General features: G+C 39.4%; 1 protein-coding gene across 1 annotated transcript in view; it reads right to left on the bottom strand.

The window, feature by feature from the left end:
- The window catches only part of stxbp5l (syntaxin binding protein 5L), a 353464-nt gene that overhangs the window by 217293 nt on the left and 110232 nt on the right, over positions 1-25939 (bottom strand). Inside the window, exon 5 of the mRNA XM_059968451.1 lies at positions 10015-10149. Coding sequence (XP_059824434.1) covers positions 10015-10149 — 135 coding nt within the window. The remainder of the gene's footprint in view (positions 1-10014; positions 10150-25939) is intronic.

Below are 25939 nucleotides of genomic sequence, written 5' to 3'. Positions count from 1 at the left end.
AAAACATACTTCTTCCAGAGAAGGAATTTAAAACAGGTTGGAATAATCTTAAAATTAAAGCTCAATTATTTAGAAGCAGTTTTCTATAGATGGAGTAATATAAATTCAGAATCCTCTCCTCAAAAGGGCATGTAGGTTGACCTGCGAAAGCAAAGTTACTTCATTAGGTAAGGACATCTACAAATATGAACCAAAGGTGAGTCACTAGAGCGGGGGTCGGCAACCTGCGGCTCCCGAGCCATTTGTGGCTCTTTCACCTCTGTGCTGCGGCTCCCTGTGGCTTTGGGAAATAATTGGTCAGTATTTAATTAAAATGTATTTTATGTTAGTTTGTTAGCTTTTGAAATGTAATTCTAAATTTGAAGATTATGGTGATCTTGTACAATCTAAGTGTGGCGACACATTTCCTGGCACATCCGAAACGGCTCACAATTAGCCAGCATTCCGGCTAAGGGAGATAGCCTACGGGGGTTTGTGAGTACGCGTCTTTTGCAGCATCTGCGTCCATGGGGGCTGGGTTGAGGGAGGCTTAAAAGCAAGGCTGTTTAGTTCGAATAAAGTTATTCGACTGCAGTTTACTGACTGCGTGAGCACACCGCTACAACTTGTTTTTATCGCTATTAATATACGTCACCACTGCCAATACCTGACACCCGCCAGTGCGCGATTTCTTTAATTTTTCGATCCAAGGTAAGCCAACTATGGAGAATTCTAAAAAAAGAAAAGTGACTGAAGAAAACAGAACGTTTAATGATACGTGGACAGATTCATTTGCTTTCACTGTTGACGAGACTGGTTTACCGGTATGCTTAATATGCAATGAGAAACTAGCAAACAACAAAAAGTCAAATGTCGCAAGGCATTTCCAGAATAAACACGCAGCCTTTGCTCAAAAATATCCGGATGGAGATGAGAGAAAAAAAGCCGTTTCGGAACTGATGCGGAAGGTTGATCTGAGCAAAAATCATTTCCAGAAATGGATGAAGTCTGGAAAATCAACGACATACGCCAGTTATATTGACGCTCAGGAAATAGTCAGGCACGGGAAGCAGTTTACAGATGGTGAATATATAAAAGAATCTTTCATTAAGATTTCAGAACATCTATTCACGGACTTTAAAAACAAGAGTGAAATTGTGCAGAAAATCAGGGATATGCCCCTCTCTGCAAAGACTGTCAAAGACAGAACCATAAAAATGGCAGAAGACATCACAAGACAGCAAATTAAAGACATCAATTCAGCTGTGGCCTACTCGATTGCCTGTGACGAGTCTAAAGACAAAGGTGATATTGAACAAATAGCGTTGTTCTGCCGGTATGTAAACTCTGCCGGGCCACAGGAAGAACTGATTGAGTTGATACCTCTAAAAGACCAAACACGGGGGGAGGACATCTGTGAGGCTGTCTTGAATTGTTTAAGAGCCAAAGGAATAAAGACCACCCATCTGGTGTCAGTAGCTACTGATGGGGCACCTGCTGCACAACAAAGTCCAGTGGCTGTCCAAAGGGGAGGTGCTGAAACGCTTTGTCGCGTGTCTGGAAGAAGTGAAAACTTTCCTGGGCAGCAAAGGGCTCAACTTTCCTGAGCTGGAACAGCCAGAGTGGCTGGAAAAGCTACACTTCATGGTAGACATGACAGCGCACCTGAACACGCTGAACACAGCTCTTCAACGGGGTAAGGACGTACAGCCCTGCACATGTTGGAGGATGTTTTGGCATTCGAGCGCAAGTTGACGTTGCTTGCCAGAGATTTACAGAAAGGCACATTGTCTCACTTCCCCAATTTGAGAGAGTTCAAACAAGGTCACGACATGATAAATTCGGAGTATTTACATTCTGCAATCATCGCAATGCAAACATCGTTTGGGAAACGCTTCTGTGAGTTCAGAGAGGAAAAAAACACATTATCCTTCCCGGTCACTCCCCTAAGCATCGATCCATCCCTACTAAATACGACTGCATTGTCAGGTGTGAGTCAACCTGAGCAAGTATGATAAATATTTTAATTGCCTATTATTTTACGTATATTCATATGTTTTCATTGTTCAGTGAAATAGTCCTTTTATTTTTCAGGTTGACAGCTGGCTGACGTTATTTTTGGTTTGCTGCTGGCGGCAAATTTAAGTTTGGCGTTTTTCATAAATACAAGAAGGACTCAAATAGACGTTGAGTATTTTACTTAAAAGTAACCTTCAACCCAACGTCTTTTTTTCGGAGTTCAAAATGTTTTTGTTGCATGCAGAAATGTAATTTCATTTTCTCTGCAGGAGTTCATCAATTTCATAAATGCAACACATTATAGTTTGTTTATACATAGCATAAAGGCAAAACAAAACATTGTATGCAGTGTTATTTCATTTTAAATGTCAAGCGGGTTTTGCGGCTCCCAGTGTTTTCTTTTCTGTGGGAAACGGGTCCAAGTGGCTCTTTCAGTGGTAAAGGTTGCTGACCCCTGCACTAGAGCCTAACACATTGTTCCACACACATACAACACTGCCATCTACATGACAACCAAGCAGTCTTCTACCATTGGTAGTTTCTCAAGAAACTAAGTTGACTTCCAGTCTAGTTTTGCGTATTCTAGTTTTGGGAACATTATACTCATTCTTGGATGGGGCAGGTGGTGGCTGACAGGGTGAATGGGTAAGTGGTCTGTGTAGTACTGTGCTCCTTCCACTGCCTTGGCAGGGTTTCAATATGTTCCTGAACAGAAGCAGAATGCTGGAAGAACTCAGCAAGTCCACGAACACTTGTGCAGGTTGACACAAACAAGAGTTGAATTTCTCAAGCAAGCTGAGAGTCACCAGCTCTGATATCATGCTAGCATATGATAATGTGTGAGATCCAGCTCATGAGTAGATCAGAAGTGGGGATGTTTTACTAATGACAACACAATGTTCAATTCTAACTGGAACTATAAGAACTACAATGGATGCATATTTGCAGCAAAATTCATCAACATCTAGGCATAGGTGATGGGTGGCAAAAACATTTAGCCATGGAAGTGTCAGCAAATTGAGTATCTAACCACCAAGTTCAACATAATTGTGGTGAACTATGTGCCTGTCTGGACACGCCTCCTGCTGACTGTTCCTGTGGCTCCTCCCACAGGCCCCTGTATAAAGGAGATCTGAGGCCTGACGCTCGGCCTCAGTCTCCAGGACATTGTATGATAGACACTCACTCCTGGTTCCTTCTTCCAGTCAATAAAAGCCGATATCTCGCCTTACGTCTCAGTGTGAGTTATTGATGGTGCATCAATAATTAATATCAAATTTACTGCTATCAGCATCCTAACTAACTCTGATTAGAAACTTAATTGGATGCAAATAGAGCAGACACAAGACAATGACAAGACTGGATATTCTGTAGTGAGTGACTCTTTCTTTAAGTCCCAATTTTATTATGTCATAAAAACCAACCACTTGGCCCACTGAGATCAGAGTAATTCATTCTCCACTCATTTTCTCTATGACTTATTCTCCCCACATTTCCATTAACTACTATGGGCAATTTACAACATCAGCAGGCTGGTGGAATACTTTCAATTATCAGGATGAATGCAGTTCCAACATTTGGCTAACATCACCCAAACCAAAAGCAGCCTAACTAGTTGGAACCCCATCACAATTCAGTCTTTCACTGGTGAACCATGGCTATCATCCAGAAAATGTCGTGAAGTTATTTATCTGAACCTCTTTGACAGTACATTCCAACTCAACAATCTCCAACAAATAAGAATAAAGGGGCAACAAGCATATGCTCTAGAAGATTCCTTTCCATGTCACACTCTATTCTGATTTAGAAATGTATTGCTGCTCATATATTATCAGGAGGTCTAAATCCGGGAGTTTACTATTCAAGAGCACTCTGGGTATATCATCACCAGCTATTCTGCAGCAGTAGTTCATCAATAATTGCATACAAGATATAAGGGAAAGGTTATACATTCTGGTTATGCTATTGCACCCCAATCTATAAATGGACAAAAAGTTAATGTACAGTTCAGTCATGATGTAGATGGATGGGAGGACAAATTCAAGGGCTTAATGCTTAATCCTGCTTCTAAATTTATTTACTAAAATTAGATATTATTTTTAATTTCAAATCTTTCCATCTATCCAACAAAAATACATCTTGTTTTATGCAACAATCAGAGATTGTTCTAGACTTGAGTGCATAGCTAGTGCATGAATGTCATTGATTGTCAATCGTGTGCTGATTGACATCACTGTGCTAGACCAGTTCCCTACAGGCTGCCACACTGCAATTTAGAGAACTATGTTGCTTTCCACTAATTTTGGTTGGAGCAGATGCACAGTCCTTGTTACTGCATCCTTATTTTATATGTACCTTACCTCCTGACAGATGTTGCACGGGTCAGTTAACTCATTAATGCTGATCATAAATATTTACCTTTTATAGTCTCTGGTTCCCTATTCTCCTTGTTCAATGTCCTGTTTTCTCATATCTTTCACATCTATTAATTGGTATTAATTTTGCATACCAACATTGCTGGAGAAAAGCTAAAATTAACAATCTTTCTTCCAATTGCCATTAATCTTCTGCTAGGATAATGGAGTGCACTTGTAAAGTTAAAGTAACAACACACTTAAGACCTGCAATAAATTGCTTCTTCAAGAATGACATAATTTTTAAATATTTATAATGGAAAGCCTGCAGCAATGTGTATTGTAATTGTCTATTCTTCAATCAAATGTTGGTTTGCACTGTCTCTCTACAGTAAACTGTAAACCTCAACATTTATTGTTGATGCCTCATGCTGCTTTTCCAGTCTTCAAAACCAACTGCACTATTAGAAGACCTCATCTTTAAACTTTGGGTTCTCTTTTAGCATTTCTTCTATAATTCTGTTTTTAACCTTCTGTTGACCTACCTAACTTTTGCCAATGTATCATGAATTGTTCTGTGTATATTTGCTTGCATGTCTTGTTTGCTAGTCTTGACTATTACTTTTTTTAAAATAATGTAAGGTTAATCATTTGAAACATTATCTTTACTTCTGATTACACAAACGTTCCCTGACCTGCATTTTCTGTTTTATTTCTTACCACTTGGGTCTGTTGTCTTTGTCTATTATTATATACATTTAGGGCCTTTGCTCCTCCTTCCTACTACTTGTTCCTGACAGGAAGGGACAGAATGGCATTCTTTTGTTTACATGACACTTCCTTATAAGAATGTAAAATTCACTTCCAAAATTAATATTCTGAGACAAAAACAATGCAATCCTAAAAACACCAGACTTGACAGATGGACAAAGAGATAGCATATGTCATGAGGTACAAAGAGATTAATAAAATAATTAGAACACCTGGTTTTAGCTGGAAATTATGTGACCTACGTCAATGTTCGAACTTTATGCAATTCTATTTACACATCAGCCGTGAGCATTTCATCACTTCAGTCAACATTTGCATAGTTGGTCATTCTATCAGATGGCAAAAGTTAGTGTTACTTCCAATAACTGATGAATCATCAAAAATAACCAAGAATCACCTGCAACTGTCACATCAGAGCTTGGACAGATAGTGATGAAATAGTACACAGGATAGGTGTAGAGATAGATATATAGTATGGATATATTAAGGTTTGTGGTAGAAATGTAATGGAAACCAAAAGCAAATGTGATTATATGGGTCAGCCTCCTCAAAACCTTCAAGCAATTCTTCTTCAGATACATAGAACAGCTAGCACTAATAATAGTCTAAATCGTGTTCTAGCTCATAATAAAATGGTAATTATTTTAGAATTTTAAATGATGTACTTTCAAGATTCATGTAAAATAGTTTGGATGGAGTGAGACAACATGCATAAGAGAAATAAGTTAAATACATGATGATTGATGTGCCCAATTTGTGGAAAAGAATGTCCTTTAACAAAGGATATCTGCCCTGCCTAGGACTCTTCCATGCTGTTAATCAATTTTTCCCTTTCAAAATAAAACCTTTTATTAAAAATTAGAAGCATAAATAGTTCCAGTTCCACATGAGTCATAATAAACCCTCAATGACCTTGTTACTTATGCAGCCCTTGTACCTAATTGGCTCCCATTCATGCTTTCAATACCATCCATTTTGATAGTCTACATTTCTGCAATATTCTTCAGCATAAGATATTAGTGCCCCTCTATTTCTGGACTCCTGATCATCTTTAAACTCAATTGTTTCACATTCATCCAAGAGTCAAAATTCATGAATTCCTTTCCAGACTTCTCTGTCTTTCTGCTATTTTGTCTCTTTAACAAATAACTTTTTTTGTCTACATTTTACCAAATGATCATACTCATTTTTTGTTTGTACAAGTAGTATTTCTGTTACATGCTTTGGATATCTTGCTGTGCTACTATCCAACTAGAAATTGTCACTGTTAGGTGACATTAAACTTCTAGGATGTTATTGCAGTTGTGTTCATCCAGGCAAAGGGCTGTAGATTTCTGACTTATTCCCTTGTAATGGTCGAAAAGGAAAGTCAGGAGGTAAGTTATACACTTACTCCTGTAGGATCACCCAATCTTTGGTCTACTTATATAGATGTGAATATTTATACCTGTATGTCTGGGCTGACAAGTTTAAGGAAAATTGTAGCCCAATCCACCCCACAAGTGTTGAGGAAGGGAAATCTGACAAAGGTAATATCACTGAATGAGAAAAGGTGGCGGCTAGCATTTTACTTAGAGATGAGTGCGTTGAGGACTATTTAACATGAATACTATCTGCCACTCAATGGCTTAAGCCTTACTGTGAACTAGATCATGCTGTATATGGATTATTATTTGAGAAGTTGCACATGAAAATGAACACCTTTGAGATATTAGGGAACATCTCCACTTCTGAGCTGAAAACATCACTGATGAAGTGGAAGATAGATTGTATTTAAGCTACTGCTAACAAGCATACAAATAAACCACACAGGAAGTTGCCACTTGGCCTATCCTGTCCATGCCATTTGAAACACTACCTAGTCTAAACTTGCATTCCAGCACTTAGTTTTTCCTCTTCAAGAAAAAAAATCAAAGCTTTATATGTGATGAGTTTCTTTTTTGCCTCTATCCTCTCTTCAGTCAGGGAATTCCAGAACCCTCATGCTCCCTGGATGAGGCACATTTTCCTCACATCCTCTCTAGTTTTTCTACCAATTACTTTAAATTTGTATCCATGTTTTAACACCAAAACTGTGTGATGGTTCCTTTTTGTTCCATGCACAGTAATATAACTTCAACCAATGATTCTTCTAAAACATCACTGTTCCTCAGTTCCAATGCTTTTTTTTAACCCAGCATTCTCTATAAATGTCCAGAAACTAAAAAGATCAATCTCCGATAACCTCAAAGTAAATTGCTTTGTGCTAGGCATAACCCTGGGTTGCTGTTGAATTAAATTTTATTCATTCTTCCTGAAACAACACTTAGTCAAATGTTGTCTTGATGTCAAGGGCAGTCACTTTCACCACAATTTTGATTTCAGCTCTTTTGTCCTGTTTTCAGTTAATGAAGTGTGGAATAGAATGGTCACTGTAGAATACTAAATGAACATTAATATTAAAGTTATTAATGCATTAGTGCCTCATTAACACCCTCTTTATGACTGCAAGTAGCATGAAGCATGGTAACTGGCCATGTTGGACTCCACTTGCTTTTTCTGATTGACAATGCCCAGGCAAGTGTAACACAATCTTAAGTCTATCAGAATAAATTTGTTTGGAGTTGGTACAGCAGTGAGACGTTTGGGAATCCTATTGTTTGAAGAGTACAGGCATCTCTTAACATCACATAGTGAAATGAAGATTTGGCCTCTGATAGAGGAGCTCATGAGGGACTTGAAATGGATCATCCACTCACAACATTGGCTGAAAGTGTTGTTTTTGCTCCAGCCTCATTTTGCTTTTGAGAAAAGGCGTATTCATGGAAGTTCATTCACACTCTAGTAGTTTAATGTCATCATTCGTCATGATTGGATTCTATATGATATCAGAGCTTTGACACACCCCATTGGATGCTGAATTACTCAGGTTTATTTCTAGCAAGATGCTTCTGCTGGTCAACATTCTTGTGATTCTATTGTGTAGCTTCAACAGTTGAGCACCTCCTTAAAATACTGGGTGTATCACTTGACATGTTCTTCGAAATTACACTAAACTAGCATTGACCTCATAGCTGAATGATAAAGAAAGGGAAATGTCAGTGTTGCAAGTTATCAGATTGTAACAAATGCAATTTGTTGTAATTGTTCCTACAGTTCTCAGTGCTTCATGAATGTTTCACTCTGAGCCACTAGGTTGCTAGATTCAAATCCACGATCTTGACACATTCACTAATACCAATATTGTCAAGGGCAGATGCAGCTATAATGGGGATCCACTTTTTTTAGCCCTCTTTCAAATCTTCCTTAAAGCCCATTCTGGCTTCTAAATTAAGCTAGATCAGCAGTAGTGCTAGCCAGGTTCTCCAGGTGATGAACACTCAACCTCCCATCTTCATTCTTTGTTCTTGCTACTCTTTGTTTATTTTGTGCAGTTCACCAGTTTAGAAGGTCAATTATTTTATCACCTGCATTATCAGCAGCAGACTTCTTGCCTACACATGACCTAATCTGGGACCTTTTAGATGAGTATATCAACATCAAGGACTTTCAGATGTAATCTCTGCCATTTGTATATTAATCTGAAACACTTCAGAACTTCTGTTGTAAGATTCCAAAGTTATGCTGGATCACAGGTTTAGCTTTCCAACGTTAAGTTTTTGGTGTGTATCTTTTCTTATGGATTATCCTGTTTTTATAAAATATTCGCAACTTTTCCCTTTTCCTAAATAATACAAATAACTATTGCTTTTCCTGCCCTAGTATCAAAGTTACTATATTTTAATTCTCCATTGCTTTTTCCATGATGGGCAATTTTTTGTACTGTGACAATTTTGAACTCTTTCTTGCTATCTATAACTTTTATAGGCAAACCTTTGCACTTATTATAGTTAAGTTCTTCACTGGTGCCTACCTTCCTAACTAAAAACATAAGCCAGAGGTTAAGAGGTTTTCTATGCATCCAAACCATCATGCCTCTTGCTCTGTGGTCTGGGTGAAATACAGAAAACACTGAAAGTTGGTGCAAAATGAAAGCATTAGAAAGCTGGGAAAAGTAGTTCTTACATCACAGACTGTGGATTATATTTCAGAATAGAAGATTGCTAGTTGATTGGAAGAATAATAGATGAGCAATTTGCTTCAAAAATATATCAATGACATAAACTAGCCAAAAATATTAATGGAGGGACAGATTTTTTTAAAATATCTCAACAGATGTTCCAGTTGTTACTAATGCATTTTGCCCTTAGGATGTTAATTCACTGCAAGGTCTGCATTTGTTGTCCATCCCTATTTATCCCCTCAACAGAACAGAATGGTTCACCAGTACAATTCAGAGAATAATTAAGAGTTAACTCTATTTTTCTGACCTAAAATACACCAATTTTACTGAAGGGTGCTGATTCAGGCAAATAACTCTTATTTGCAATTTTTGTCTCAGATACAGACAGGTTAATATTGGATGTACTTCAGTAGCCATTTAATCTAGGGTCTTATTTGCAGAAAATCAGTCTAAATGGTCAAAATAAGGTTATTGATTGAACTTCACTGATAATATCCTCATCAATAATATTTCCACCAAAATCTGTTTACAAATCAAATCAAATCAAGGAAGACAATCCTAATGTTCAACGCTTTCTATACTGAGGCAAATAACATTGGTCTTACAATATTTCAAGAACTTTCTGATAGCATATCCTGATGACATAGTACAATTTAATTTAAACAGAAGTGTGAGAATCACATTCATTTGAAAAAAAATCTAAAGCTGACCAAGCACAATTATCAGAATTGATCACCCAATGGCATAAAGTTAAATCATGCTGCATATTTGGCATTAATAGCTATTGCAAAATTATGTGAATTTTCTTCCACAATAATAATTTGTACTTGGTTTATGGATGAAACTTACAGTTCTATCGCTTTATTCCACATGATGACATATCCCGAAAGGACAAAGGACTCGATATTTACAACGTACATGTTTCCTCGCTCTGTTCCCACATATAACCATTTACTCTGGAAAGGGAGATGGCAGCAGGTAATCCTGGTTTAAAAAAAATCAGTTATAGCATTCAATATTTTTCAAAAAATATCTAATCGGTTTCTTAAACGTAACAAGAAGCAAACAGTCCAGTTAGAAGCCAATTCTATGTGAATTCAAGAGCAATATCAACAATAATTTATTTAAAAAAGACATTCACTTTGTTATAACACAGATGGAAAATGAGAAAATATATTTAAAATCCTCCAAGAAATGCTTGGCCTCATTTAACTGGACTGAGAAGAAAAAACTGTGAGAGGTGGTAATATATAGTAAGGGCTGGTTAAGAAGAGAGGAGAATGAGAAGGGAGGGTGGAGAGGATGATAGGATGAAGTGGAAAAACAAAGGGTGGGGAGAAAGGGAAAGTGATGGCTAAGTGATGGAGGAGAGAAAATAAGAAAGTGAAAGGAGATGAAAAAAGGGCAAAGAGCAGCGATGGAATAAAAATAATAGAAGATGGGAGAAATGGAGACAGGGCAAAAAAAAGGGATTGGATACAGAGGGAGAAACAAAGATGGTGACAAAATAAAGAGAAACAGTTGTTAATTCCTTTTAAACACAATGATGGGGAGGAGATATTTTTGGATTAGGAGGCTGGTTCCAATCATGAACATGATGCATATGAGGCAGGAAAGGGTGGAGAGTAAGAAGATCTGTTCCATTTAAGTATGTGAATTTCAGCCAAAGAATACTATCAGGAGCACATTGAAGTCGACATTGCTGTCATCTTCCTGCTGAACAGAGCCTACCCCCATTTGAATAAGCAGGGCAGCACTGTGAGGATCATGTTTGTTTGATATTTCAGGTGCCTTCAATACTATACAGCCCTCATTGCTGGGGAAAGCTCCGTTCAATATAGACTGGCACTTCCATTGTATCCTGGATAATGGACTACCTGACTGGCAGACCACAGTTTCCATGGCTTCAGAGCTGTGTGTCAGACATGGCTATAAGGAGCATTGGGGCCCCACTGAGGACTGAATTGGCTCTCTTACTGTTTACCCTGTATACTTCAGACTTTAGATATAACACTAAGTCATGTCACCTGCAGAAACACTCTGATAACTCAGCAATAGTTAGGTGCATTACGGGAGGACGGGAAGATGAATACAGAGACCTGGTGGAGAACTTTGTCAAATGATGCAAGCTGAATCATCTGCAGCTCAACATCAATAAGACAAAGGAGATGGTGAGGACTTCAGAAAGGCTTAGCCTGTACTGCTCCATGATACTATTGATGGTGAGGACGTGGATGTGGTGAGGACCTAAAAGTACCTGGGGGTGCTCCTGAACGACAGAGTCAAGTGGAGCACCAACACAAAGACTATGTACAAGAAGGGCCAGAGCCACCTCTACTTCCTGAGGAGACTGAGGTCCTTTAGTATATGCAGGCCTCTCCTTCACATGTTCCACCAGTCTGTCGTCACCAGTACAATCTTCTCTGCGGGTGTGTGCTGGGGCAATGGCATCGACAAGGGTGATGCCGACAGGCTCAATAAGCTGATTAGGAAGGCTGACTCTGTTACAGGAGTCAAACTGGACACATTGGAGACTGTGACAGAACAAAGGACTCTACAGAAAATCCTGACAATTCTCGGCAATGTGTCTTGCCCTCTGCATGCCACCTTGGCTGAACAGAGCAGTGCTTTTAATAATAGACTAAGACAACTGTGATGCTCCAAAGAGCACTATATGAGATCATTTTTACCCTTGGCCATTAGGCTCTATAATGAGTCAACCTATAGCCAGGAAGTGATGACCCCTCCTGTTAGACTGTTTGTGGTAACATTTTTAATTCTTTCTTACTTCATTTCTAATATTTGTACATTTGTCTCTGTGCAATTGTAATGCTACTGTGATGCTGTAATTTCCTTTGGGATCAATAAAGTATCTATCTATCTATCAATAACTGAAAAGGACAGGCTTCAGAAAAATCTTAATCTGGTCCATCAAAGGAATCAGGGATCACAGTAATTGTAATTGGGGAAAGATACCTTTTTGCCTTGAGCCTTATTGTTTCATACGAGAAGCGAAGGAGGCAACGCTGGGGTGTTGAGTACACGTATATCAAAATGCATAATATGCTTGTTTATTTTACGGAGATCACCAGAGACAAATTATTTTACTCATTAGGTGTTTGATATTCCTTAAGGGAAAATCCTGCCTGACGAACCTGTTGGAAATCTTTGAGGAGATTACAAGTAGGATAGATAAAGGGGATGCAGTGGATGTTGTATATTTGGAATTTCAGAAGGCCATTGACATGCTGTCACACACAAGGCTGCTTGCCATGTTATGAGCCCATGGTATTACAGGAAAGTTACTGGCATGGTTAGAGCATTGGCTGATTGGTAGGAGGCAGCGTGTGAGAATAAAAGGATCCTTTTCTGGTTGGCTACTGGTGACTAGTGGTGTTCCTCAGGGGTCAGTGTTGGGACCACTTCTTTTTATGCTGAATATCAATGAGAATCACAAGAATGATTCCAGGAATGAAAGGGCTATCATATGAGGAATGTTTGATGGCTGTGGGTCTGTACTCGCTGGAATCTCATTGAAACCTTTCCAATGCTGAAAGGCCTAGACAGAGTATCTGTGGAAAGAATGTTTCCCTTGGTGGGGGAGTCTAGGACATTAGGGCACAGCTCAGGATAGAGGGGCATCCATTTAAAACAGAGATGCAGAGGAATTTCTTTAGCCAGGGGTTGAAAAATTGTGGAATTTGTCACCACAGACAGCCATGGAGGCCAAGTCATTTGGAGTATTTAAAGCATAGATTGATAGGTTTTTGACTGGCCATGGCATCAAAGGTTATGAGGAGAAGGCTGGGAAGAGGGGCTGAGAAGAGGGAAAAAGAAAGATCAGCCATGATTGAATGGGCCCAATGGCCTAATTCTGCTCCTATGTCTTATAGTCTATGATCTTATGGAATATCAACTTTATGGAAATCACCATGACAGGGAAATCTGCCTACTGGGCACATATAACCAAATATAAAATAGATCTATAGAGGAGTAACATTGATACCTGCATACTCATAAGCAGACTTATCCATTTCAACAGTAAGAAAGACCTCCAAGGGTGATCATTTACACATGTCTGAATTAAATTAGTTTAAATTAGTTCATCCAACCTTTCTGTACAGCTCAAACCCCCTAATATAAGCTGTACCCTGGTAAACTCTTCTGCACTCTTTCCAAAGACTTCACATTCTTCCTGAATTGCAAGTTGTACTCTAAGTGCAACCTAAAGTTATACATAGCTGCAACATGACTTCCTTCTTCTCATACTCATTGCTCTGACTAATAAAGGCAAGCACACCAAGTCTCTTCTTTACCATCCTACCTACTTGCAGTAAGCTATAGAATCGATCCCTCCGTAGATCAATGCTGCTAAAATTCCTGCCAACAACTATATGCTTTCTCCACACACTTGACCTCCTAATTTACAACACAATCACAATTGCCTGTTTAATAATATTTAGAATTTCACAAATTTGATTTGGTGGGCAGGAGAACGGCTAAAGAAAGTGGTCCACCACTGCCGGGAAACTCTACATGTACTGAGCTAATGACTAGAATAATGCAACGTCCAGATTCCTTATATTTTACGAGGTAAGGCATTCATATATTGTACAGCAACAAATCCATCTCCAGTGTTCTAAGTGTAAGTCAGTAGCAAGATCAACCACACTGACAAGGGCATCTTTCATGCCAAGACGCAATTCCTTCAAGTGATATACTGAAATGTTCATAAAATATAGTGCAATGAATTGTCTAGATGAAAAAGGTGATGACAGTATACTAAGGTAATACAATAGTTTTGTAGAATGTTGTAAGTCAGCCAAATTGAAAAGATTATGACAAATTGTAAGGATCAATTTAAACTCAGTTACCTAGCTGAAACTTGGAAGATAACAGTTAATATCACCTAAACCGTCTAACTACTACTTTATTTTGTCCATAAAACAGGAATACAAATTGAGGATTTTTTGAATCCCTGCTCTGTTGATATTGAAAAAAAGTGAGAAACTGGTTCTCAAATAATCTGATTGTTTACCTTGGATCTTATTTCAAAGGATGGTGGTGGTGAAAACATTTGGGGACAAGTTTGAGCCTTTCAATAATGGATGGATTCTTAATACAGTCTATTCTGGATTTTTGTCAGCCGTGATTTTTTAAGATGAACTTTACCAATGTTATTAGAGCTAACACTTCAAATGGTTGAGCTAATAACTTTAGCAATTCATGAAGAGACTGAAAGTTTAACAATTTTCCTTTGGAAGCAAACAAAATTAATTAATGAACATGGTTAGTCAATTACATTCAAATGCAATTTTTGCAGATTAACTTGCATTGATGCTAGGAGAGATTTTATATTGCACTGCTACCTGTGCAACTCAGGAGCACATATTGGTCAATTTTAGCTGAATATTTTGCACTAGTTTTGACATTATAATACATTGCAATAGAGTGTCTATGTTAGATCAATATGAAATACCACCAACAATCTGCTGGAGGAACTCAGCAGGTCAAGCAGCACCTGTTACAGGACTGATGCAGGTTTAGTCTAAAATATTAACAAATCCTTCCCTCCCATAGATGCTACGCAACTTGATCTCTTTCAGCAGATTGTCATTCCAGATTCCAGGGTCTGCAGACTCTCGTGTTTCCAATATAAACGGCAAAGCTTTTTATTTTATGGCATTTAATTTTTCTTTGTTTGATTTCCATATTTAGTTCCTGTTCCAGTTTATACAGAAACAGTTAATGGTGTGCTCAGTTTAGCATAAGCGATCAACACAATACCCAAGTCATTATCCTCTCAATTCTATTTTTCAAATCATGACAACTGCAGAAAATTAAAATACTTCCAATAGTAAATAAATAATGAAATATTCTTCCAGTCCTGATCTCCTGTGCTATCTCTGTGGAGTTCACATATTCTCCCTGTGATCACCTGGGTTTCCTGTGTGTGTTCCAGTTTCCATCCATATTCCCAAAGATCCCATTTATAAATGGTTCATATAAATTGTCCTGTGTGCAGGTTGTGAGGGTTGTGGAAATACAATGATATTAAGTAGACAGGGAACAAATAAGTGGAGAATTGGGATTGCTCTCTGAGCTGGCACTGAAGGAGCCATTTCAGTCCAGTCAGTCTATGTTATAAATATAAATATTCTTTAAATGCAGATATGCTTCAAATATTCATTTATATTTTTCAGAATGCTTGTCAATATTCTACACCTTAGAAAATGAATCACTAAGTTGACATACCACGGGTGACATTTGGAAAATAGCAATATTCATCTCCAAGAGACATGCTGGAATGACAAACCACATACAGTTCATATCTCATTACCATCTGTGGTTGTGAAGCAAGTGCATTCAGCTTGTCTCACAGGGTGAAAAAAAAGGACAAATGTGTCATTTTTAACTCCTTGTGCAATGGGCAAGTTCCCAAAGATGTCATTTCAATGATAATTGCTATGGTATTTTATTCTTTAACGTCATTGGTAAAAAATTTCAACTTTGATAGAGAAGAAAAATACAGCAGATTATATTCTGTGTAATAAACCCCAAAAAACTAAACAACTAGAAAGCAGTGTCAAAATTAAATGAAACACGTTTCATTTTGTCAACAGCCAGAGTTGTGCTGTTTCTTTAAACAAAACTGTTTCCTTATCACATGGCATAATTTTGGGGCTTAAATCATATAAACCTAGTTTAAAAATTGAATGATCAGCAAAAAGCAAGTTTTTTGATCTTCCAACCACTGCCTAAATGCTTTAGTTTTCCTGTACATGTAAAGAGGTCTTAACAATAATTTTGTATTCAATGGAGGAATAGTTCTGTAACACATAGGAAGAATGTCACAGATTTTTAGCTTCTTAAGCATGAGCAATTGCGGCTGAATAGAATGTATTTTGTTTTACATTCATGGATCTGAAAGTCCATGTATGGCTTGGTTCCACAATATTCCTCAAGTCCACACCAAGACTTCCATTTGCTTCCCTCCTGTTTCCTTCCCCTTCCTCTAATACTGAACCAAGAGCTGTTGCTGTTGAAATAGACAGTCTAAATAATGTACCCTTAGTCTAAGGAGTTGCCTACAAAGATTATGTGTGAAATACCGGAACTTAAAATTGAGGTCCAAAGCTTAACATCATGCTTTCAGTTCAGCACATATTTAGGTCTTTGCGCTTTAATTAAGTGTTAAGCAATGGTCTGATGAGTCCTTTATTCTGAAGTCCAACATTAGTGAATAAATGATTGAAAGACCAATACAAGCTATAAGTCTTGAGGTACAGCTATCAATTAAACAGACTTTTAATCAATTAAACTTGTCTTCTAGCTTGAAAACCATGAGTATTAAATTGAATGTAATGTCTAAGTTGCTTGCTCATTTCTAATTGATCAATTTCTTAACCCAAAATGTAGTAAACATTTGGAATTCTCTATCCACGCAGGTAATGGAGGTTCAATGATTGAGTACATGCAAGGCAGTGTCTGACAAGGTGTTTCCACTGCCTGACAAGCTGTCCCCCGGACATTGCGGGAGACTATGCAGAAATTGCAGGGGCCTGGCAGAGATACTGAAAACATCCTTAGCCTCGGGTGAGATGCCAGAGGACAAGAGGATAGCAGATGTTGTTCTGCCTTTTGCACTTTTATGGTAAGGATTGTTTTGACTCCCTACATTATCCAATTTGCCCTGCATAAGACGATTATAAATGGTAGACACATTTCCAGTGCAGAGCCTCGCTTACAGGGATTAGCCTGGATTATCAGAGGTTAAATTTACACTGTACTTTGTCCAGAATTTAGCAGTGAGCATGGGGAATTCAAATCCTAGTTTATTATTTGTTCAAACGACATGATCTTTGAACTTTGTCTTTAAACAGCACAAATTAACCCATGAATTTTATACAAATCAATCTACTGATTAACAACAGAATTTCCAAAAGAGTTAACACGTTCGAGAAATCTGATATTAATGAAAAGGATTTCCTCTCCTGCAGAGCTTGTTTATATTCCATTGAAATATTTTCTTGAGTGACACTATTTAAATAAATTACTTGTGATGCTAATGACTGAATTATATTTGCTCTGGTATGATGCCATCCTCTGGGCATTCTGCCAAAATAAGAGGTTCAAACAGCAGCAGTTTTCTCATTACATGGTTAGCAAACCTAGCAGGCAGGCACACATTTGCCATGCATTAGAATAGAGGGAATCAACCACAAAATTGTCAAGTACATAAACCTGACAGCTGACATAATTTCTACTGTATTTGCATATTTTTAATTTAGATAAAGGAGAGATGTGATGTGGTCTTTAAAAGTGGCTGCTTAATGTATCTGCATAAAAATACCTTGAAGAATACTTCTGTCAAACATGATTATTAGTATTCTCACTTCTACTTATATCAAATCTACAGCAAAAGAAACTGCTCTGTCATTCATTAAAATTTTGCATGACTCTGCCATTTGATTATTTTATCTAAATATTACAATGATGAACATTATTACTTTTCCCTTGAATACAAACTTATACCATGAATCAGAATTATCACTGAAATTATGATGTGAAATTTGTAGTTTTGAGTACAATACAAAGCCATCAAATTACAATAAACTACAAAAAATAAAAAGCAATAAAGAAAGCAATTAATGACGTAGTGTTCATGGACCTTTCAGTAAACTGATGGCGGAGCAGAAGAAATTGTTTTCAAATCATTGAGTGTGGCTCCTCAGGTTCCTTGACCTCCTTACTGATGGAAGCAACAAGACAAAGGCAAGTCAAGAACACCCAGCCAAATGTGAGATCAGGCAGGAAGTGGTCAGCCCAGGCAGCAGTTGATGAGGCAGAGTCTAGACTGAAGCACAAGGAGACGGTTGCGGCTGCCCAGCTAGGCCGCCAGGGACTTGCTGGCACAAGTGGTGGGTCACCTTCTACAGGTAAGGAGTGCCGTGAGCTTGTAACACAAGAAATACAAGAGGTAGAAGAGAAGAGGTCAGCTAAAACAGCTGGCCTGGCCAACCAAGGGGCTTGGACCAGGTGGGAAAGTATTGAACAACGACATCTTGGAATGTCCTGTGGCAGATGGAACTGCTCTGTATTTCTTTTCTATGCAGAGCAGCGTACAACCTGCTCCCAACACCTGCCAACCTCAGCACCCGGTATGAAGATGAGACAGACAGGTGTGCTGCTTGTGGTGAGAAGGGAACACTTCAGCATATTCTGAGTGCCTGCAGAGTCAACCTTTCCAGTGGCATGTACACTTGGAGACATAACAATGTTCTCAAAGTTGTAACAGTTGAGCAGACAGTACTGTAGCACAACTTATCTCATGCCCCATGCTGCACAAAACATCACATATCATTTGTGAAAGAAGGTTCCAAGTCAAGGGTGTACAGCCCAGGCCCACGATCAAGCATACTTTCTTCAGCCAATGATTGGTGTGTCAAGGCCGACCTGAATGGGAAAGGCAGATTCCTGTTGCAAATAGCTTCACCATATTGTGTCCAGATATAATCGTATGGTCTGACACCAGTAGAGAAGTGGTTATTGGTGAACTCACAGTCCCCTGGGATGACAACATCGATGAAGCCCATGAGCGCAAGTTAACCAAGTATTCAGAATTAAGATCAGAGTGTAGAGACAGAGGGTGGAAGGTCTCATGCTATCCATTTGAAGTAGGTTGCCGTGGCTTTATTGCGTTCACTTTCCAGAAGTGGCTGCGTGACCTTGGCTTCACTAGAAGAGAGATCAAGTCAATCAGCAGGGCTGTCGCTGAGGCAGCAGAGACAGGATCATCATGGGTGTGGACCAAGTAAGTCCTGAGGGACCAGATAGTCGGACAGTGTATCCATCTTTTGTAAACTCTTCAGTAGCTGCGTAGACACCTGAAGAGTGGACTATCTGTTGGATGGAAGCGACCAACAACTCTGACAGAGGCAGATGCCAAGTTTTTAAGCTTACCAGTGGGAGGTGGTGCTTTAGCACTGCTAGCCCACCACCCCAAGGGAGTCTTGATCAAAAGCGGGCCGAAACTCCAGAAGACAGGTGGCAGATTAACTGATGATCCCACTGGTGATAGCACAGGACAGTTAACATCTTAGTCCAAATGTATTTTCAATTCTAGACAAAGGCAAGTCTGGGATGATGAGGATTAAGGATGAAGATTAAGGGTGTAGGTTTTACTAAAGACTTCAAGGATGGAAAAAAATTGAGTGAATAGAAAATAGTAATAAAAGCATACTATTGCTGCATTCAAGAGAAAAGGGAAAGAGGAAAAGATGGTTAAGCTGGATGAAGTTTAAACAAGAGAATAGCAAATGAAAAAACTGTGAAATTACTGAGTGATTTGAACAGGCTTAAATTTGTTAATTTGGTGGAGCAGGAGCTAATATACAATACCATGCAAAAAATAGCTAGGGTGCCTAAGACTTTGGCATAGTACTGTATTTGTCAACGTGGAATGGAGAGCTAGCTTGTAAATCTGGCAGCAGCAAAGGATGTTGGGAATGGTGAGGGTGAAGTGTCACTGGAGGGGTGTGGGATAGGTGACAGAGGAGTGACAGGGGTGGGAGGTGGTGCAGGTACAGACACGCCCAGTCCAGAGACACCAGGCACAGTCATTTGATTCCAAACAATTGGTTTATTGATCATTACAGAATGTTTCTGCAGTGCTTCCCACTCCCTCTCATGATTCCCAATCATGCTTCCCCTCTCCCTACCACCTTCCCACTCTCAGTCCACAACAGAGACCCACACCAGAATCAGGTTTATGTGTCACTCATATTTGTCACAAAATTTGTCATAAGAAGTCTTGGGCACCCTAGTATACTGTACAGGCTGAGACTTTTGCAAAATACTGTAGTTTACCAACACGGACGGTGTGACTAGTGAGCAGAATTTAACACAGAACAGAAAATGAACATACAATTGTGAGGTTACGTATACTGTAGGACTAACAAGGCTAGGACGTACACAATTACTTGGAAATATTAACAAATAAAGGGACTTTGGTGTTCATCAACAAGAAATCCAAACAAGCAGCACAGATAAAGTAAGAAAGACATATGGGGTACTTACCACCAAGTAGAGTTTAAATTAATCTGGCAAGGGTTTGGGACTTGAGACAGTAAAGTTAGAGAGAAGACTGAGGTATGTGCAGCAACCAAAGAGGATAGCCACGTTAATAGTGGAAGGATAAAGGACCACTGCTTTCAATTGCTTCCATTTCAGTGCAGATAGATTAACAGGCAATGCAGATAAAATGAGAGTGTACATTGTCTCTAGGGACCGGGGAATTGTGGCCATAACATAAGGGAACCCAAGAGAGAAGGGCAGGGCTGGTAACCTAATGTTTCATCACATTGGTGCTTTAGACATTGCAGAGAGAAACAGGTAGGAGTGGAAAGGGTATTGCCTTTTTATAAGGGAGGACATAACAGCAGTCTTTACAGAGGAAATTCTTGACAGCTCATCTAGCTCATCTAAGCCATTTGAGCATAACTTTAAAACAAAAAGGAGATACTTACCTTGGCAGGGCTATATTATAGAGCCCTCAATAATCAGCAAGAACTTGAGGAGCAGATATGTTGAGAAATTGCACATAGTTGTAAGAATAGTAGTGCTAGTGGGAGATTTCAATTTTCCTGGTATCAGCTGGGCCACCCAGAATACAAAAGGCATAGTGGGGTGGAATTTATCCAGTGTCCGAGACAGTTTCCTCACACAATATATACTCAGTGGCCACTTTATTGGGGATCTCTTGAAGCTAATAAGGTGGCCACTGAGAGTGTGGTGTGTTTGTGGTCATCTGCTGCATCCTGGAAGGTATCAGGCAGGATCCAGCTGGTGTTGACTGTGTGACTACTGTACATAATGGCAAAGGATCAGTTGGTAAGTGGGAGCTTTTAAAAGCATCATATCAAAAGTCCAGGGCAAATATTTCCATTAGAATGAAGGCTAGATATACCAATTTCAGGGAACCCTGGCTGATGAAAGATATTGATGCTCTGCTAAGGGAAAAAGGAGGAAGCATACATTGCTTTTAACCAGCTGGGTATGAATGAATCTTTTGTTAAAAATAAAAAGCTTAAGACCATGTTAAAGAGAGAAATTAGGAGAGCAAAAAAAAAAAGGATAGGAGATGTACTTGGCAAAAGGGTTTAAAGATAATCCCATCAGGTTGTTCAGGTATATTGGACAATATCAAGACGGAGAGGGTGCAAAAGAGACAGACGAGGATGCTTCCTACACTCAAGGGCTGAGTTATAGGGAGGTTGTCTACACTGGAGCTTTATTCCCTAGAGTGCAAGAGAATGAGAAGTGACCTTATAGAAGTTCATAAAATCTTGAGGGGCATGGATAAGCTGGATAGTCATAGTCATTTCTCCAGTGTTGGGGATTTGAAAATTAAGGGGCAAGTTAAGAGGGTAGAGATTTAAAAGAGATCTGAGAGATAACTTTACACAGAAGGTAGTGAATACCTGGAATGAGCTGCAAAGAAGTAATTGTGGTGGGTACTACAGTATTTCCACATAGAAGAGGCTTTTGGATAAGTACATGGAGAATTATGGGCTGAATGGGGACAACTGGGACTAGTCAGCATGCACTAGTAGAATGAAGGATCTAGTTCTGTGTTGTATTACTCTGTGACTATAAGCAAGGGAAATGGGCATGGAACATAATAGCAGGGAGGTTGTGGTAGAATTATAAAACATTAGTTAGGCCACAGCTGGATACCGTGTGCAGCTCTAATCACCACACTATAGGAAGGATGTGATTGCAGAAGAGATACATAGAAATGTTAAATTGGGTGGACCGTGTCAACTATGAGAGAAGAATGGAAAGACTATGACTGTTTGCAAAGCAGTAGAGAAGTCTAAAGATATGCAAAATTTTGAAAGCATTGGTAACAGGAAACCAGTTCTCTTAACCAGAGGATATATACTTAAAAGAGGCAGTAGAAAATTTAAATGTAAGGAAGATTTTTTCATATAGAGGATGGTTAAAATTTGGAACTCACTAGCTGGGGGGTGATAGTTGTAGGTACTCTCATAATATTTAGAAATGCCATGCCTTAGAAAGCTGTGGGCATAGAGCTGAAAAGTGGGTTTAGTAAAGATAGGTGCTTTATAACAGGCACGGACTACGACACTGTATTGACTCTATAACTATGAATCATTAACTTTACTGATAATAGAGAAAGAGGTTGAGGTAGAAATAATTTTAAGCTTTGAGCAGCTGATGGCGACTGAAGAAGTGATCATAAAGCAGACAGTTCTCCCACATCTTTGGCAAGTTGACTGCTGTCAAAAAGACATCCTAATGTTGCTCAGCAAGTTAAGGCAGACCTGGACTGCATTGCCTTGGCTTGCTAAAAGATATCACGAAAGAGGATGGGAATGGAGTAGACAACAGATTCAATCTCATAATCTGAATGCATCGAAGTGATCAATGCTAGGGAAGTGGTAGAAGTGGAAAGCTGGGTACATTTGGCAATATAAACATAGAACATAGAACATTACAGCACAGTACAGGCCCTTCGGCCCACAATGTTGTGCCAACCCTTATACCCTGCCTCCCATATAACCTCCCACCTTAAATTCCTCCATATACCTGTCTAGTAGTCCCTTAAATTTCACTAGTGTATCTGCCTCCACCAGTGACTCAGGCAGTGCATTCCACACACCAACCACTCTCTGAGTAAAAAAACCTTCCTCTAATATTCCCCTTGAACTTCCCACCCCTTGCCTTAAAGCCATGCCCCTTTGTACTGAGCAGTGGTGCCCTGGGGAAGAGGCGCTGGCTGTCCACTCCATCTATTCCTTTTAATATCTTGTACACCTCTATCATGTCTCCTCTCATCCTCCTTCTCTCCAAAGAGTAAAGCCCTAGCTCCCTTAATCTCTGATCATAATCCATACTCTCTAAATCAGGCAGCATCCTGGTAAACCTCCTCTGTACCCTTTCCAATGTATCCGCATCATTCCTATAGTGAGGCGACCAGAACTGGACACAGTACTCCAAGTGTGGCCTAACTGGAGTTTTATAGACCTGTGTCATTATCTCACGACTCTTAAACTCTATCCCTCTACTTATGAAAGCTAACACCCCATAAGCTTTCTTAACTACCCTATCTACCTGTGAGGCAACTTTCAGGGATCTGTGGACAGATCCCCCTGCTCCTCCACACTACCAAGTATCCTACCATTTACTTTGTACTCTGCCTTGGAGTTTGTCCTTCCAAAGTGTACCACCTCACATTTCTCTGGGTTGAACTCTATCTGCCACTTCTCAGCACACTTCTGCATCCTATCAATGTCTCTCTGCAATATTCAACAATTCTCTACACTATCCACAACACCACCAACATTTGTGTCATCTGCAAACTTGCTAACCCACCCTCCTACCCCCACATCCAGATCATTAATAAAAATCACGAAAAGTAGAGGTCCCAGAACAGATCCTTATGGGACACCACTAGTCACAACCTTCCAATCCAAATGTACTCCCTCCACCACGACCCTCTGCTTTCTGCAGGCAAGCCAATTCTGAACCCACCTGGCCAAACTTCCCTGGATCCCATGCCTTCTGACTTTCTGAATAAGTCTACCATGTGGAACCTTATCAAACGCCTTACTAAAAGCCATGTAGATCACACCCACTGCACTATCCTCATCTATCTGCCTGGTCACCACCTCAAAGAAGTCTATCAGGCTTGTTAGACACAATCTGCCTTTCACAAAGCCATGCTGACTGTCCCTGATCAGACCATGATTCTCTAAATGCCCATAGATCCTATCTCTAAGACTCTTTTCCAACAGCTTTCCCACCACAGACGTAAGGCTCACTGGTCTATAATTACCCGGACTATCCCTACTATGTCCATAGTGCATTTCTCTGCAAAAACATCATCCCATTTCACACCCGCAAATTCTAGCCTTATAACCTCATAATTTGCCCTTCCCCAATTAAAAATTTTTCTGTCCTCTCAGATTCTATCCTTTTCCATGATAATGCTAAAGGCCAGGGAGTGGTGGTCACTGTCCCCCAGATGCTCACCCACTGACAGATTTATGACCTGACCCGGTTCGTTACCTAATTCTAGATTTAGTATGGCATTCCCCCTAGTCGGCCTGTCAACATACTGTGACAGGAACTCGTCTTGGACACACTGAACAAACTCTGCCCCACCTAAACCCTTGGAACTAATCAGGTGCCAATCAATATTAGGGAAGTTAAAGTCACCCATGATAATAACCCTGTTACTTTTGCACCTTTTCAAAATCTGCCTCCCAATCTGCTCCTCAGTATCTCTGCTGCTACCAGGGGGCCTATAGAATACCCCCAATAGAGTGACTGCTCTCTTCTTGTTCCTGACTTCTACCCATACTGACTCAAAAGAGGATCCTACTACATTACCCACCCTTTCAGTAGCTGTAATAGTATCCCTGACCAGTAATATCACCTCTCCTCCCCTTTTAAAGCACTGAAATCCAGGAATATTGAGAATCCATTCCTGCCCTGGTGCCAGCCAAGTCTCCGTAATGGCCACTACATCATAATTCCATGTATGTATCCAAGCTCTCAGTTCATCACCTTTGTTCCTGATGCTTCTTGCATTGAACTACATGTACTTTAGCTCTTTTACCTTACTACCTTTACATCCTTTATTCTGCTTCTCTTTCCTCAAAGCCTCTTTATATGTTAGATCTGGCTTTACTCCATGCACTTCTTCCACTGCTCTATCGCTCCGAGTCCCATAAACATGAAAGTAGTCAAAGGTATGGAGAAGGAACATGACAATGTTAAAAGATAAATTCTTTGGCAACTCCAAGTATCATAATAAAAGCTATTACTTCTCATTAACTGCATAAGGAACATTTCTTCTCAGTTGAAAACAACTTTAAGAATTATTCATAATCAATCATGAGGCTAAAGTCAAAACAATACAGTTGTTAAGCACAAGTTTTGTAATTTCAGCCAGAGACTGAGAGTTTAATATAGAACGTAGAACAGTACAGCATAGGCACAGGCCCTTCACCTCAACATGTCTGTACCAAACACAATTCCAATCTAAACTCAATCTCTTCTACCTGCACATAATTCATATCCCTTCATTCCCTACATACTTATGGGCTAAAACAATCTATCTATATCATATGTTCACCAAAAGAGAGAAAAGATTATAGGTACGAAGGGAAATTACTCACCGCTGTCTGTAAGGAATTTATATGTTCTCCCCGTGACTGAAAGGGTTTCCTCTGGTTATTCCGGTTCCCTCCCACAGTCCAAGGACATACCGGTTGGTAGGTTATTCGGTCACGGCAAATTGTCGCATAATTAGGCTAGGATTAAACTGGGGGATTGGTGGGTGACGTGGCTCGAAGGGTCAGAAGGACTTATTCCATGATGTATCGCAATAAATAAATAAACAGATGCTTAATGAAGACAGTGTTGAAAGGAAGATGAGTGCTTCTTGACTAAATTAGTTACAATATAAACAAGCAAGCAAGGCTAACAAAGAAAAGGCCATGCAATGATTGGGGAAGTAGGACTAGCAACTACACGTATGCTCAAGATCAGGAGAGGAAAGAGAAACTGTGAAGTGACTGGAATGAAGGAACAAATGTGATTCAAGGTGGAAAAACAGGAGGGTGGGTTCAGGGAATTGACTGTCAAAGACAGCTGCATGTATAATTTCACTCATTGAAATGAAGAAAGTCATGAATCAGGAGAACATGCATTCCCACAAAGGATGAAATTTGTGAAACTG

The sequence above is a fragment of the Hypanus sabinus genome, chromosome 4, assembly GCF_030144855.1.
Source record: "Hypanus sabinus isolate sHypSab1 chromosome 4, sHypSab1.hap1, whole genome shotgun sequence".
In the NCBI taxonomy this organism is placed as follows: Eukaryota; Metazoa; Chordata; class Chondrichthyes; order Myliobatiformes; family Dasyatidae; genus Hypanus; species Hypanus sabinus.
The sequence above is the reverse complement of the archived record's forward strand: the minus strand, read 5'-3'. Positions and strand labels throughout refer to the sequence as shown.